The 15,305-nt window shown below is 41.8% G+C and overlaps 1 protein-coding gene across 3 annotated transcripts in view; it reads right to left on the bottom strand.

The window, feature by feature from the left end:
• Positions 1-7,964, bottom strand: part of jag2b (jagged canonical Notch ligand 2b) — a 50,016-nt gene extending 42,052 nt beyond the window's left edge. For 2 of the 3 annotated variants that reach the window (XM_084378030.1, XM_084378031.1), the window contains exons 1-2: positions 7,596-7,964; positions 6,630-6,950 (exon numbers count right to left, since the gene is read on the bottom strand). In XM_084378030.1, the coding sequence (XP_084234156.1) occupies positions 6,630-6,950; positions 7,596-7,664 (390 nt within the window). In that variant the 5' untranslated portion in view covers positions 7,665-7,964. Of the gene's footprint in view, positions 1-6,275; positions 6,305-6,629; positions 6,951-7,595 lie in introns of those variants that run through there. The other variant, XM_084378032.1, reaches the window with a different exon arrangement.
• Between the last annotated feature and the right edge of the window lie 7,341 nt (positions 7,965-15,305).

The raw sequence follows: 15,305 nt of genomic DNA, 5'->3' as shown, positions 1-15,305 counted from the left end.
CATGACACCACAAGACGACGCGGCAATTTGCGCCCCTTTTCCGGCGCAATGCTATGACGTGTGTTGAAGGACGTTGGTGCATAAATACTTTTCCATCAGTCTCTGCCATCTGAATGATTTTCAAGCACTAGAAACTGATGAAAATGTCGAAAAAACAAATCTTGTCTTGCAATGTTAAAGAAAGCGAGGATAAATTCCTGGATCCTTTAATCCAGATCCACACCAAAAGTTAAAGGAGTCTATTCTGGGCCAAGAGCCATCCTCCATCCAAGTTTCATAAAAATACGTTCAGTAATTTTTGCAAAATCTTGCTGACAAACCAACCAACAAACCAGCAGATGGACACAGGTGAGAACATCACTGACGTCCACGCTGCTTTCTACTGTTCCCTGGTTTCCAGAGAAGGTGTGACATCGAACATGACACACCAGAAATAAAAACAAAAAGGCAAACTCTTCTAATACCAATGAGAAAAGAGTCAGTTGCCTTCCTAAGCTTTACCTTCCAAAATGAACTATTCCTTGAAATGTAAGCGCTTTAAAAAGTAGTAGTAATTAGGGTTGACTGAAGTACTTAATATATTTAAAAGTGCTTTCACTGCTTTCACTGTAAGTTTATTACGATGACAACCTAACAAAGGACTATAAATGCATGAGAATAGGAAGCAGAAGCAGTGTGCATTTACTGTAAATGCAAACCTGTGGGGAAACACTGAGTGTGGGCTGAGCTCAGAGGTGGCAGCAGCATCAATAGTCAGTCTCTTTACCGGCATGCTGGCAAGATGAACAAGAGCTGTAGAGTCACTGGAGGACTTCCAAAGAATGGATAAGCATCATGCAATCTGAGTCAAAGCAGCCATTAGTGACTGCATCACACTGGCGTGATGATAACTGGGCCGGGAGGAGAAGAGGCTGTGATGTCTCTGTCTCAGTGTCTTCACAGAAGAAGACGCCTTTCCCAGAAACGCAGGAGGATTTTCACTGTCAGAGCTCGACTGCACTACAATAGACAGGAAGATGATGAGTGCTCTTTGAGAATTGGTATGAGCGCCAATTCAGAAAATTAAAGGCTTCAAAGGGTATTATCACAACTCAGGCTTTAGAAGGTCAATAAGAATCAATTTGCTGTGGGAAAATTAGTGATAAGTCTTTGGAGGCTTCAGCAACTATAGTTTTACCAAATTTTGTTAGCATTTTAGTGATAATAGTTGTCTTTACGTTTTGATTGTACTGAGATGTCACTTTAACTTCCAACCTGTTCCTTCAGTGTTTTATATACAGTATGTTCTTGTACACGTGAAAGATCTTGGATAGTCCTCACCAACAGAATCCGACTGGAGACATGGTGAGCATTGATGGCTCAGGCATGTGTTAGCTGACCAATCAGAGGAGACTAGGTGTTGGGGGGGCAGCTGCAGGAGGGGTTTTTTTTAGCATCAAAGCATGTAAATCTATTCTAGTAGTCACCCAAAAGAATATTATGAATCTGAAAATGACCATAATATGTCTCCTCCTGAATTAATCACCAACTATTTTGATGATCGTTTGAACGAGTAATTTTTAAGCAGGAAAAAAGTTCAATTTCTCTGATTCCAGCTTCCTGAATGAATTTTCTGGTTTCTTTACTCCTCTGTGACAGTAAACTGAGAATCAAGACATTTGAGGACGTCATCTCGGGCTTTGGGAAACAGACTATAAACCAAACAGCTAATCGATAGATTGAAGAAAATAATCAGTTAAATTGACAATGCAATAATTATTAGTTACAGCCCAACATCAGAAGGACTTCAGTGTTTGTAGACCTTAAAGGCTACAGTTTTACCACATTTTATGAACATTTTAGGGATAAAAGTTACTTTAAGTTTTGATTGAATCAAGGTATCACTTTAACTTCCTACATGACTAACTTATTAAGATTATGTCAGCTGTCTCAGGAGATTGGTTTGTGCAGCTTTATTCTGTTCATTGTGACATTTAAGCCATCAGTAAGAGATGTAATATTGCAGAATTTGCAGCCGAAAGCAAAATAACTTTCATTTTCAGATGCTGTGTTCGGATGACGGAAGAGTCCGGCCCTCATTGGTTTCCATGGGGCTTTAAACGGGCAGTTGGCCAGATGACACAGCCAATAGTACACTGCATCTTTGTTTCTTCAGTCGGGAAAGCGACAACGCCACAGCAAGTGACCCCGCAGGCTTGTTGTGACATCTGGCACTGGAATAGTGCACCGTTATCAGGCCGGGCCACTTAACAGAAAGACAACACACCAGAATAGCCCTCTTCACCTCCGCCTCGAGGTGTCAGTCAACGAGTCACATAAGAGACTACGAGTGGTTCATACTGAATGTCAGACGTGTGATGTTTTATATATGAGTAGCGTCAAGATAAATCCAGGGTCGGCCCCAGAAAATTGGTTAGAGCAGGTGGTAAACGCTGCCTCTAACCCACCTCAGCAGCCTGATGGTGTCAACAACAGCCTCCCTCATTAAATATATGGCCTTTACAGTGTGAAATCACACCTCTGACATTTTACCCTGAAGCTGAAATACGTGAGAGGGGGCGGCTGTTAATTCACTAAAGGTGGACCGCCTCTGCTATAAACTGCTGTGGGAAACCCTCACATCATTAAATAGACAAAGAAGAAACCTGGATCAAGCATGTGAAGCCTTCAACACAAAAGACAACCAAAAAAAAGGCTTTCAGGAGAACACTGCTAACACGCAGAGCATCTCATTATCTGGACCTGGAAATCATCATCAAAGCCTTTCAGGATGAAATTCTCCCCGAAAAAACAGCTCAAGATTTATTCAACTTATGATTTACTGATTATTTTTTCGATTAATCATTTATTCATGTGGTTATATTAAGAAAAATGAACCGCACAAGCACAGCCTGACTGATACCTGAAAGATATTAGGGAGTAAAAAATGTCTGGTATCAAAATATCGGATGATGTACACACTTCTGGCATTGATACCTCATGTAAGCCGATTGCGGTTTACCTTTGATAGCCCAATATCGGCCAAGTCCTACAAGTTCTGAGAGCAAATGGTGACGTCTTCAAATGTCTTTTTTTTGTGTGACTTACAATCAAATACACACTGACATGGAGTTTACTATGACAGACGATGAAGTTGACCAGAAGCTTTGCACATTTAAAACCAAAATCAGAGCGCTGCTAAAGAAAATCTGGATCTGTGCATATAATGTGATACGTTTCATGGACACGACTGTTCAATGTGCTTTTTGAATGACATGAATGTGTATCTGTAGGTCTAATTTGTGTGTAAACTTGAATATAATGAACAACGTTAAACATGAATATAAAGTTGTATCATATCGTATGGTATGTGAGAGTCTGGAGCCGGTGATATGTTTGCCATTTTTGTTTAATCAAATGCCTTATATGATTCATCTTCTGTCGATCATCTAATCCAGGGCTCTAACTTATGCACATTTCATTATTAGCTGATTATGTTCTTGATTAATTGATCAATTTGTTTAGAAAAACGCCAAAAAAATTAAATTTTTCCACAATCGTAACTTCCCACAACCCAACATGATGTCTTCAGTAGTCTTGTTCTGTCCAACAAACAGCCCCAAACCCCCAAATATTCTCTTTATAATCGCATAAAAACAAAGAAAACAAAGAAAAGCAGCCAACTGTTAATAATAAAGAGGCGGCAGTTGAAACTAAAGGGCATTTTTGCTTTGAAAATAACTCTCTCAATCAACTCATCAGTTTTACTTCAAAATATATTCACATTACAGTCCAGTTCCTTTGGTCTGATCCAACACCACTCCAATAACATCGGAAATAAAATATTATGTAACACAGCAGCTTAATTTCTAAAAACACCAAATAAATGTACAATAGGTTCATTCAAACTCGACAAAAACAAGAACTACGGCGGACGTTTTAAAGTGGGGTCAGTGCTTCAGTACTTGTGCTCAGGATGTTTTTTTAACTACTCCATGCACACCTCATTCACGTGCCTTATCCATCAGCTATCACTCATCTGCAGTCAGACTAGCTTAATTGCGCTGGAGGGGCCACCAGGGGCCACCTGGCACCCACAGCAGGAGCTGTGGGGTGCAGACGGGGTGGGGGGGGGGAGAAAGGTGTCAAAACCAGCCGGCAGCCTGCTCAGAACCACTGCCCAGAGGCATCGCTCACTTCAGCTCCACACACATTTCATTCTCAGAGCATAATGTCACCCATTCATCATGATAATAGAGAATTAATTGGAGCGTCCATTCAACACACGCAACCAGGCTGCACCTCCGAATACAGTGCGTGCCATCCGCGTGCATCACACCAGCTGCATTTGGCAGCTTACTTGCAGCCTTGCCCAAAAGTAAAAGTTAGATACCTCATGGATTCTTCTCAACATGCAAATCAAAAACCACTTATTTCTACATAAATCAACTGGTATTTCACACAATCATCCAAGAAAATTGGCAGTCGCGGCCAACCCTAAAGGTTGAAGTCTTAATCTACCAAATTCCTCTTGATGGATCGTAATTTGCTGAAATTGCCCTGAACGTCATGTTCAGAAGTTAGCGGGTTTTCTAATCGTTCCTCCATATGAGGAGTAACAGAGTTCCCCCTCCAGGGTCTACATATCAAAGCGTTTCCCCCAGTCTAATTACCCTATCATGGCCTTGGCAGGTGCAGGCTGGTGGATTGGAACAAAGCCAGCCCTCATATATCAGGGCAACTTTAAAAGATGACCCGGATGACACTGTGAACCACTGTAGCTGCAATCGGATCCTCGTGAAGCATGCGATCGTTTAGCGGTGATGTGTGTCGATGCTCATAAGGACAAGATGCTGCCAAGAATCCCGTTTAATGAGGTCCATCTTCTCTGGAGGAGCACATACATGTGACCCCCAAAACCTTGGCCAGATTGCAAATGATTTACGGTCGATTTAGCACCTATGTGATCCATTTAGCTGCAGTTTGTTTGGATAAAATGTCAACTTCTTTCCTTCAAGCCTTCCACTGTAGAGCTGTGGAGCTTCTGCACAGGAAGATGGTTGCAATAAGAGCTGCAATGATTCCTCAATTAATCACCGAGGTAATCCATCAATCGTTTAAGTAGTTAAATGTGAAAATTTGCCAGTTTTCTTGGTCCCACATCATAGCAAATCAAATCAAATCAAATCTAATTATCTTGTGAGTTTTGGACTTTTGGTCAGACAAAAGAAGAAGAAATTTGATGAGTAGGATATATTTAGATGGGTATTTCTCACCAATTTATGATGTTTTATAGACAATCAATCAAATAACCAGCAGATAACTGAATCTTTAAATGCAGCTCTAGTTTGCAATGAAAAAAAACATGAAAATTATTCTGAAAGTGTGAATTTTTATCCAAATCAGTGCTGCTGTCATGTACTGGGTGTATGCAGAATGGGAGAGTAGCTCCAAACTATTCATTAAAGGGTTTTAAGGTGTGTTCCCTGAGGCATGTGTGCACATAGATCAGAAAATGAACAATGAATTGATGAATTCTAAATGGGGCTCTGTGTTTAACCCTCTCCAGAGAAGGTGCCAAGAAACAGTTTACTAGGAAGGGATCCATATCTTGCCAGCATTGTCGACTTTATTCGGGACGGATATTCCTCGATATCCTGATGTTTACAGACAATTAATTGATGAATCAGAAGATTAACTGAATCGTTAGCTGCAGACCTAGTTTGCAATGACTTGTGCAGAATGAGAGAGTGGCTCCAAACCATTCATGAATGATTTTAGGATGTGTTCACTCAGGCATTTGTAGGCATAGATCAGGAAATTAACACTAAATTGCTGAAATTCTAAATGGAGTTCTGTGTTATGCTCTCTCCAGAGAAGAAGATGTCAGAAAAACACTCTTGTAGCTTTAACTTGAGGAAGAAATGACACTCGGAGGCCATGCAAACTGGAAGGGGATCAATATCTTGCCAGCACTGGCGACTTTATCCAGGACAGACATTTCTTACTGTTTCCTGAGGTTTTATAGACGATTAACCAATCAAATAATCTGTAGATTAGCTGTATGATTACATGCAGCCCTAGTTTGCGATGACTTGTGCAGAATGAGAGAGTGGCTCCAAACCATTCATGAATGATTTTAGGATGTGTTCCCTCAGGCATTTGTAGGCATAGATCAGGAAATGAACACTAAATCGCTGAAATTCTAAATGGAGTTCTGTGTTATGCTCTCTCCAGAGAAGAAGATGCCAAAACACTCTCTTGTAGCTTTAACTTGAGGAAGAAATGACACTCACCGGCCATGCAAACTGGAAGGGGATCAATATCTTGCCAGCACAGAAATTTCTCACTGTTCTGATATTTTACAGGCAATCAGTAAAATAACCAGCAGATTATTCTGAAAGAGTTCACTTTGATCCAAATCTGTGCTGCTCTAGTGTGCTAAATGTATGCTGAATGGGAGAGTAGCCTGAAACCATTCATAAATGATTTTATGATGTGTTCCCTCAGGCATTTATGGGCATAGATCAGGAGATGAACACTAAACCGCTGAAATTCTAAATGGAGTTCTGTGTTATGCTCTCTCCAGAGAAGAAGATGCCAAAAAAAACACTCTTGTAGCTTTAACTTGAGGAGGAGATGACACTCACCGGCCATGCAAACTGGAAGGGGATCAATATCTTGCCGGTCTCGTCGACTTTATTCGGGTTATTCTTGGCGCTCTTAAAAGAAAACATATTTCCACCGAGAACTTGCGTAGATCCAGCTCCGAACGTGCAGGTGCCGGTGGTGACGACCTCCACCTGGTACTCCTTCAGGCAGATCTTGAAGTAAGTGTCGCACTCGTCTCGAGTGCAGCGCAGGTCCTGGGAGCTCCTGGAGCCGTCGCAGCACTCCCCGTCCGCCAACTCGCCGTTCACATTCTCCACGGAGATCAGCTGCAGCTCGAAATAGCCGGTTGACTGGGACACCTAGAAACAACATTTTAAAAAATATATATATAGATTTATATTTAGGCCCATATTAAAGAGGCTGCAGCGTGGGTTTGTGGTGCGTAAAAATCGGGGGAATAAGTGGCCAAACTGCGCCCGAACGCTCGTTAAAATCAGCGTAAAGCTCACGCAGATTGGGTGCGTGATCCAAAATTATGTGTTGCACCATGAATGGAGCACGTGAACAGCCTATGGGAGGCTTTTTCAGACAATCAAGGTTTACTCTCAGACGGGAGGAGGAGGGGGGCGAATTAACCGCTGCAGCAGCCAATTGATGCAATGCAACTTACAACTTCTTCATTCAGGCCTAAAATACAGAAACGCACGGGGAGACAGAGAGCCCTCCACCAAAATGGAGAGAGGAGCCTGTATCAATCCCCTCAATCTTGTCATGGTAACATGATCACATGCTCCACAACTGACGGCTACGTAATTTCAATTATCGATTAATGTGATGCGAATATGCAGAGAGCGGATACATCTGCCCACGCCCACCAACTTTTGACATTGCTCATTTTTTAAAAACATTTAATTTTTTTTTACGCGCGTGATAATTTTAGGGAATTAAAAAATATATATTTAAAAATAAAAAATTAAAAAAAACCCAAGAGGGCTCCTTCTTACCTCCGTCCATAACGTCAACAGCAGGCACACTATTGGGAGGCGATTCCTAATCCTGGTGCGATTCCACATGCCTCCGATTAATTAGAGTGACATAGGGGGGGAGAAGCGATAAGAAAAGACAAGCAGCCGCGGACCCGGCGACTAGTTCCTCCTCTCCTGACATGCAAAAACACAATATTCACATGCGCGTCTCCTCCGGCCGGATTTCACCGAGGCGTTACATGCGTGTGTGCGAGCGAGGCGGCGGATTGCAGCGCAGTGATGATGGTCCATGAACAGGAGTGTCCCTCCGTCAAATCTCCACACAGCAACTGAGATGTTTCCCAGCCACAGCCTGAGGAGAGGACGTCTGCTTTGATTGGCAGCTCCGCAAACCACTTACAAATTGGCCTGCGGGGCAGTCTCTGAGCCAACCGGATTAAGGGGCGGACAATAGTATGATAACCCCCACCAGCCCTGCTCCTCCACCTCCTCCTCCTCCTCCTCCTCCTCTTCTTCCTCCTCCTCCCAAAACTTGAATTATACTGGGGCTTGTATTCAGCTTCATTTGGACAAAACCGCATTACAGCATGCGCACAGCAGCAGGGCTGGACTTTAATTAAACTGGGCTTTTTAGTCCTTGGATTTAATTACTGTCATTATTATGTTTGCTTTCTAGTATCACGTTTATTTCATGTTGCTGTTTCACTCGTTTATTCTGTGACGTATCTGGATTTTAATGTTTCATTTGACTTTTATTGCACATCCATATCCCCAATATCCCCAGACCTCTCCCTGAAGTTTAAAAAATGGACTCAATTTCTAACAGCAAAGTGGACTGATTGCATGTGATTTGATTATGATGATGTGATTACAGCTCTGAGTGTTTTATTTCAAATATTCTGCATCCAAATTGATTTCCCTGCTATTCTTCCTTCATTATCGAGTCGCTTTTACTCCCAATGATGCTTAGACACAGTTTATTTTTGACTCATTTGCGATTATTACGAATCTATTTGATCCTCTTGACTTCTGCTAGTCTGTTTCTGCAGTATTAATGGCTGCTGGGAGTCACAGTACCACCAAAACACATCAGTTTTTCCAGTAATGAGACTAGACTTAACAAGGAGCTCTCCTCAGTTCAACCCCATTCATTGCAGCAGTGTAGAGCGCCCTCTACTGTCTGCATCAGTCACAAGTTAACCTGATTAATATGAGGGAGTAAGATGTACAAAAATAGAAACACATTTCTTATGCGGGTGTTATTATAACTTCTTAGATATTGGATTCATCTTTAAGTGGAAAAAATGCACCTGTTTCTTTTCTCTTATTGTAAAATAATTGCTTTCTTTCATGCAGTCTGGTTTGTTCTCATCAGTTTTGCTGTATCACAGTGTAAAAAAATACATGGCAGTGTACTTTTTAAAGTAATCCTGCATCCATAATATTATTTAAGTAAAAGTAGACAAAGGAAACACATGGAAACCCTCTCAGAATCATTATATGACTGGATTATAAGGAGGGATGTTTTAATGTGTAAGCATCAGTGATGCTGCAGTCGGTTAAGTTGGAGCTCATTTCAGTTACCTTATATACTGCCAGGTGGCTTAATTCATAATAATGCATTGTAATTTATTAGTTGATTTATTGTTGGTATTCATAATACCAGAGGGCATACCACAACTCATTCATAGATACCCACCACCTAAATATGCCGACAAACCAACCAACAAATAAATAAATGGACATGGGTGAAAACCTCTAAGTACAATTAGCAGTAAAATAAAGATACTAATACATCAAAATTGCACTTAAGTACATTACTTGAGTAAATCCCCACCTGCCTCAGTGCAGTGATATAAAACATGGAGCATGTTTTTACTGAATCAACTAGTTTTCCTTCAGCTGATCTCCACGTTAGATCAGCTGGAAACCCCAGACACAAGTGCCTTTTGAACGGGCCAACGACAGCTTGGTCAGCTGATCTGATCTCTGTTAACAGATGGCCGATGGTTGCAGTGGCTGTACCCATTTAAAGGACCATTCCAGTGTTTTGCATCTTGAGTCTATTTTTAAATGAGTGATAAGCATTTCCCAAAGCGTTTCTTTCCTTCTCATCCTCATTTCAAAAGTAAACTGACTTCCTTTCTTTTCGGTATCAGTGTGCACACAGTTTAAAGAAGTCAGGTAATCCATCACAGTGACCATGAGTCGTTCTTGTGGTGATGCAAAAGTCACTTACGTCTTTATATACCCTGAAGAACAGAGTATAGATGAAAGCCCTCCATCGTCTTTGGTCTGGTAGCTGACATCAGTCTCTTGCTACGTTTCTCTTGCCTTGTGGATTCCATGTTGGTGATTTCTTTTGTCTACTAATTGTGTGTAAGCCTCTCAAGCTCCGGTTCTACAGGGTTCTGGCTTGGTCAGTAGACTTCCAGGAGACCTCACAGCCACACTGAAGTGAAAACTAACAAAAAAAATGATATGAATAAAGTGTTATTATTTCTATAAACAAGAAGTTGTGCAGCTCAGGTGTAAGTGACATACACCATGCCATCACTGAAGTCACCCCACTCCATTTCTGACGAGGAAAACACGAGAGACAAGCTGCCAATCAAAGTGTGTGTGACAGCACCCCCCCCTCTCGTCCCCTCCATGTCTCTGTCTCCTCCTCATCAGGCGACTGCCAGCCCGTCAGATAGGCCTTTAAGCAGGCTGCCGATAGCCTGAGCCGCTGCAGCCGCTTTGACTGGAACATTTCACATGCTGTCACAAGTACATGTGAGTGCCTTAAGTTGGATCACACCTAGTGAAGGGCCTCAGGTGGTGAAGGGACTGTGTGTATATGAGTGTGTGTGTCTGCTGTAGTGTTTGAACCAGTGTGGGTTTTCAGCCATGCTAGCAGCATGTGGGAATGACAGTTGGTCGTGTCCTCCACAATGAAATATTTCAACAACTGCTGGATGGGTGGCTGTTAAATTGTTTACAGACGCTAATGGTCCCCAGAAGCTGAATCCTACAAACTTAAGCAAAACGCAGACTTTTCCTCTCGCAACACCGGCAGGATAACATTTTCGTATTTGAGGTAAATGTCTCAACCACATTAGGATGGATTGCATCCTAATGCTGATTGAACAGTTAGATAAAGACAGGAGGAGTTGGCTCCTAACTTCCGGTTCAGCACCAGGCTTACTTGAATGGGAATAAAATAATCTAATCACGCAGCTCTTCCGGACTTTCCCAATGTTACTGAACCGAAAGGCTCAAATTATGGCAGTGAAACCAGTCATTTCCTGGAGGTTGAGATGCTCAAAAAAACGTATCCAGCATTTTTCAGACCCTTCTTTCACAATGTGAGCTTATGGGAAAAAGTCTTTCGGGGCCCCGGTGCATCACTTAACGTAATTACACGGTTTGGCCACTACAAAAACTTGAAAGCCTGGCGCTCTTCCTGGGGTCTTGGTCGGGCGTCAGTAAGTACATCAGCAGCAGCAGGGACAAGCTAACGTGTGTTACATCTAGTGGTTTCCTTCGGTAACACAAGTACGTGAACAACTACGTTCACCATACAGTTGGTTGTCGGCGCTAACATGTGGTTCAAAAACAAGTATATCTCCAGTTTGTTCCATTGACATATATAAAGATGGACGACATGACAGCTCCTCAAAAGAGATGCCAAAACATCTGGATCGCCCCCTGGTGGCTGGTTGCTGTCTAGGTCATAATCCCACCCCACAGATGATACATGGGCCATCTGAAAACTCAAAGTACACGTCAAATAATTTGTTCCCAAAGACGGTTTCTATAATTTTCTGTCATTCTTATCACGTTGATTTATGTTCAAGTGTTCATTTTACTAATTGATGCTTTAAAAATGGCTGAAATGTCATGATTGACAGCTGAGCCCTGCTCACGATTAAGCGGGCTGGTGAATGGGTAAGAACTTAATACTATGGCGTCACTAGTGCAATACGGAGCGCATGTTTCGGGGATATCTTGGCTTCATTCTGTACTGTGGGAGGGAGTGAAGATGCATTGTCCATCTTTATACATGCAATATTCAATGGTCTGCTTTGTCTTGAACATAGGCTGCTTGATAACCAATTTCTTGTGCTGAACCTTTATTTTTTAGAGCTATTTTTCATTTTCATGCATAGAAAATGAAAAGCATTCAGTGCTTACCCCCAGACCAGCTTCATGTCAAGACGGAAATGCCTCTGTAGAAGCATTTAGGCCTTAATGATTCACTAATATGAGCCTCGCCATTGAAACCGTGACTAATGACATTTGTTAAGCATCTCTATAAGCCTGAGTGATGCACCGGAGGAACCTGAACACATTATGCCTTCAGACACAAAATGGATCTCACAAAAGGAAATATAACAAACAAAAGATGAGGGTTTTAGATTTCTAGGCTGATTTATGATGCTGTGCTTCTTCACACTGGCCTTGAATAATATCTAATACGTCCTAAAAGGCTAATATCAGTCCGATCTAGCGCCAAACTATATTATCTCCTGAATACTAACACCTACCAGAGGGCCCGGGGTGGTGGTGTGTGCCTACCTTGTCTTCCTGTTTGCATACACCACATGCATGTGTGTGAGGCACAGAGCGAGGAGTGTGTGTGCAGCAGGAGAAGGGATTATGAGTGGGAGCGCTGTGGGGGGTTTGCCAGCCTCCAGGGGGGAGGTGAAGTGGATTTCTTCTCTCATCCATTTTTCATGGCTTTTCTCCTTTCAGATCTCCAGTCTCTGTACATACGGCTGACGGGTCGATTCTCTTTTATCTTTAAGCATCTTTTGGGGACTCGGTGTGTGCGTCTGGTGGCGTTTGGGGGGGTTGATGGCGGCGGCATGGGTCAAGGTTGAGACATGCTGTTTTCCATCGAGCTCTAATGACGATCGCACCACACTGGCTGCTCAGATGATGCTCATTTGCGGATGGTTTCATGGTTTTAATTATATCTTTCTCGAATGGTTACTGAAATCTAAATATTCAGTGAAGATGATGTGCATTTGTGTGTTTTCCACAGACTGATGAAAGGATGTGATGCGAGATCTCATAGGAATATTATGGAGGTCACTCCACATGGACCATACATAAACAGTGCTGTTTAATAGGAGTTTATTCCCCTTGTGAATTAATGCAAACACATGTGTCTCTTAAAAAAGGGGCTTTGAATAATTAATGACCTCTGTTTGTGACCTCTAAGGTTCATCATCATTGACCAAACTTGTTTCCTGGCCTCCACCCTTCCCCTCGAGTTCCCCTCGAGCTAGAGAGACCTTTATTTTTATGTAGAGAGGAAGTTATTCAGTATGAAGTCATTTCAGCCTTTATGGGCTGTATCCAGACTGAGGGACGTACATCTGAAAATGCCATATCGTTATGAAAATGACAACCATCAACGAAAAAGCTAAAACACCAGAAAAACTGCTCTTTTCTTCCTGTTTGGATTGGTGAACAACAAATGTGGTCTTACCTCCACTGACAATCATGTATTGTGTGTTTTATCTTAATTAATCTTAACACTTTCATACCAGAATGCAGCGCACAGTGTCGAGTAAGAGTCAAATGACCAATTGGAGAAATTATTAGGCAAGCTAACCAACGCTAACGTCATCTGTCGTCATACAAGCTCATTTCTACTCAGGGCTGAAGGTTATTTTAAACATGTATTCCGACACCGTCACTAATTACCTGTTAAAAAATTTAGTCAGTGACGTAATTCAAGTGTCACCATAACAAAGTAATGTAACTTGATCTCCTTTCATTACTTTCGGATTACCTCACTACCAAACATATGCAAATAAAGACAAGAGAAAATAAAAATTGATAGGATGACTTTTATTTAATCCTAATAATTTAATCCCCGTTGAGAAGTGTTGTCGTGTGTGCATGGTAACAGACGAGGACACCATTCTTGTCTTAAAATTGTAATCCTGTTAGTAATCGCCATTTTTACCGAATGTATCTGTAATCTAATATATCTTTTCTCTGTAACTTTGAATCTGGTCATATTGACGACTGCAGTTATGTGAAAGGAGAATCCATCAGTCCTGCTAACATCCAGGAGCAGCTCTACAATGTTCAAGTTGAGGGTTTTGGTGACCGTTCAACGAGACGACTGTTGGCTGTGTAGTCTTTATAAGGACATACTTTCACACTCTTATATTTTATTATTTTTCTGACAACCTGCAACTTTCTTGACTTGGAAAATGATCTTTCAAATTGACAAACACCATATGTGTGATTCATGGCACAATTCAAACAGGATCAAAACATTATTTGTCCCTCTCCATTCACTACCACACAAAGTTCTTCTGAAATAAGGTTTCAGGGGGTCCACCGGAGGGGGTGTGACTTCGGCTCTCTATTGACCATATAGCGTGCTGCTGGGGGATTTTTGTAGGCTAACCCGGAAGTTAGCGTCACCCTAGTTCCCTCGACAAAAAGCCTATGGAAAATAATCTCTGTGACACTTACATGTTTCGTTCTTCACAGATGAACACCACTTTCATGATTTTTGAAGTTAAAATAAATCCCCAGACGTGAAAAGCTAACGTTAGGCTACAAATGAACAACATCGTGGTCACACAAGTTAAATGATAATAACAGAAAAAGCTAGTTGGTTTGTCCAAGATAGTGATTTTGGTTGTTAAATTTTACTGGACTGAGTTTAATGAGCCATTAGTTTGTCTGCTTTATGTTGCTGCTACTGCATTGTGACGATCTAACAACACGGCAGCTGACAGAGCAGTCTAATCATTTTTATTGATGTACTTGCAAACTGCCATATGGTTTTATGGTCTGTACCTGGCAATCTGCCAGTAAAGCTGCATTCCTCTGCTGCCAGCCTTGGTACAGTGCACACTGCAGTTTCCCCATTCTCTTTACAGTTGATAAACACGACTAAATCTGTTGCTACAACACGTTTTACTCCCTTGAACAGTGATGGATAGAAGATATGAAAGCATCATCATGTGTGAGGGAGTATATGCTTTTATCTGCACTACTGACATCTAATACCTTGATTTGTTTTGAAGTGCAGAAGACAGATAACCGTGACGTCCTCGGTTCAACTCTGGCCACTGATTTCACTTTCTCTCCCCATGATCCCTTTAACTCCACGCTGTGGGCCATCAAATAAAGGCAGGAAATGCTAGAAAAAAATTAACATGAAGAGGACAGAAGTCGTTGGAATAAACAAAGTTGAACGTGGTTAGAGCCACTTCCAGAATGTGTTTACAGTAAACCACAAAGATGTCGCAATACCGGATGCCGAGTGTGACACCACTTAGGGCCTTACTACACAATTACTCAACTTGTTTTCTGTGAGAATAGTTTGTAACTAAAGTCGGCCTGTAAAGACGGACTGGTGAGCAGATGAGTCTCCGTGTTCGGGGTGATGACTTTTAATCTCTGTGACAACTTCTGAGGGCTCGTTTAGCCACTCGTTAGCAACCGCCGTTTTTATGACACAGAAGCGTTTTATAATTAAATTGTGGGGCATGCAGTGATGTATCTTGTGTCTGTGGTAACCACAGACCTTATTTCAGGCTTTTAACCAAAAACAATTAAAAAACCTAATTGACTTTGAGTCGAGGGAACTGGATGTGCAAAAATGCTAACCGATTTCCAGGTTGTAGGACTACAAACAACACCACTCAGTGAATGTAAGCATGGAAAAGACGGATCTCGCGGACACGTACCGTGACCTCATCAAGC

This window comes from Pagrus pagrus, assembly GCF_965226575.1.
Source record: "Pagrus pagrus genome assembly, chromosome: 16".
Lineage (NCBI taxonomy): Eukaryota > Metazoa > Chordata > Actinopteri > Spariformes > Sparidae > Pagrus > Pagrus pagrus.
This window is presented reverse-complemented; position numbering and strand designations above follow the sequence as displayed.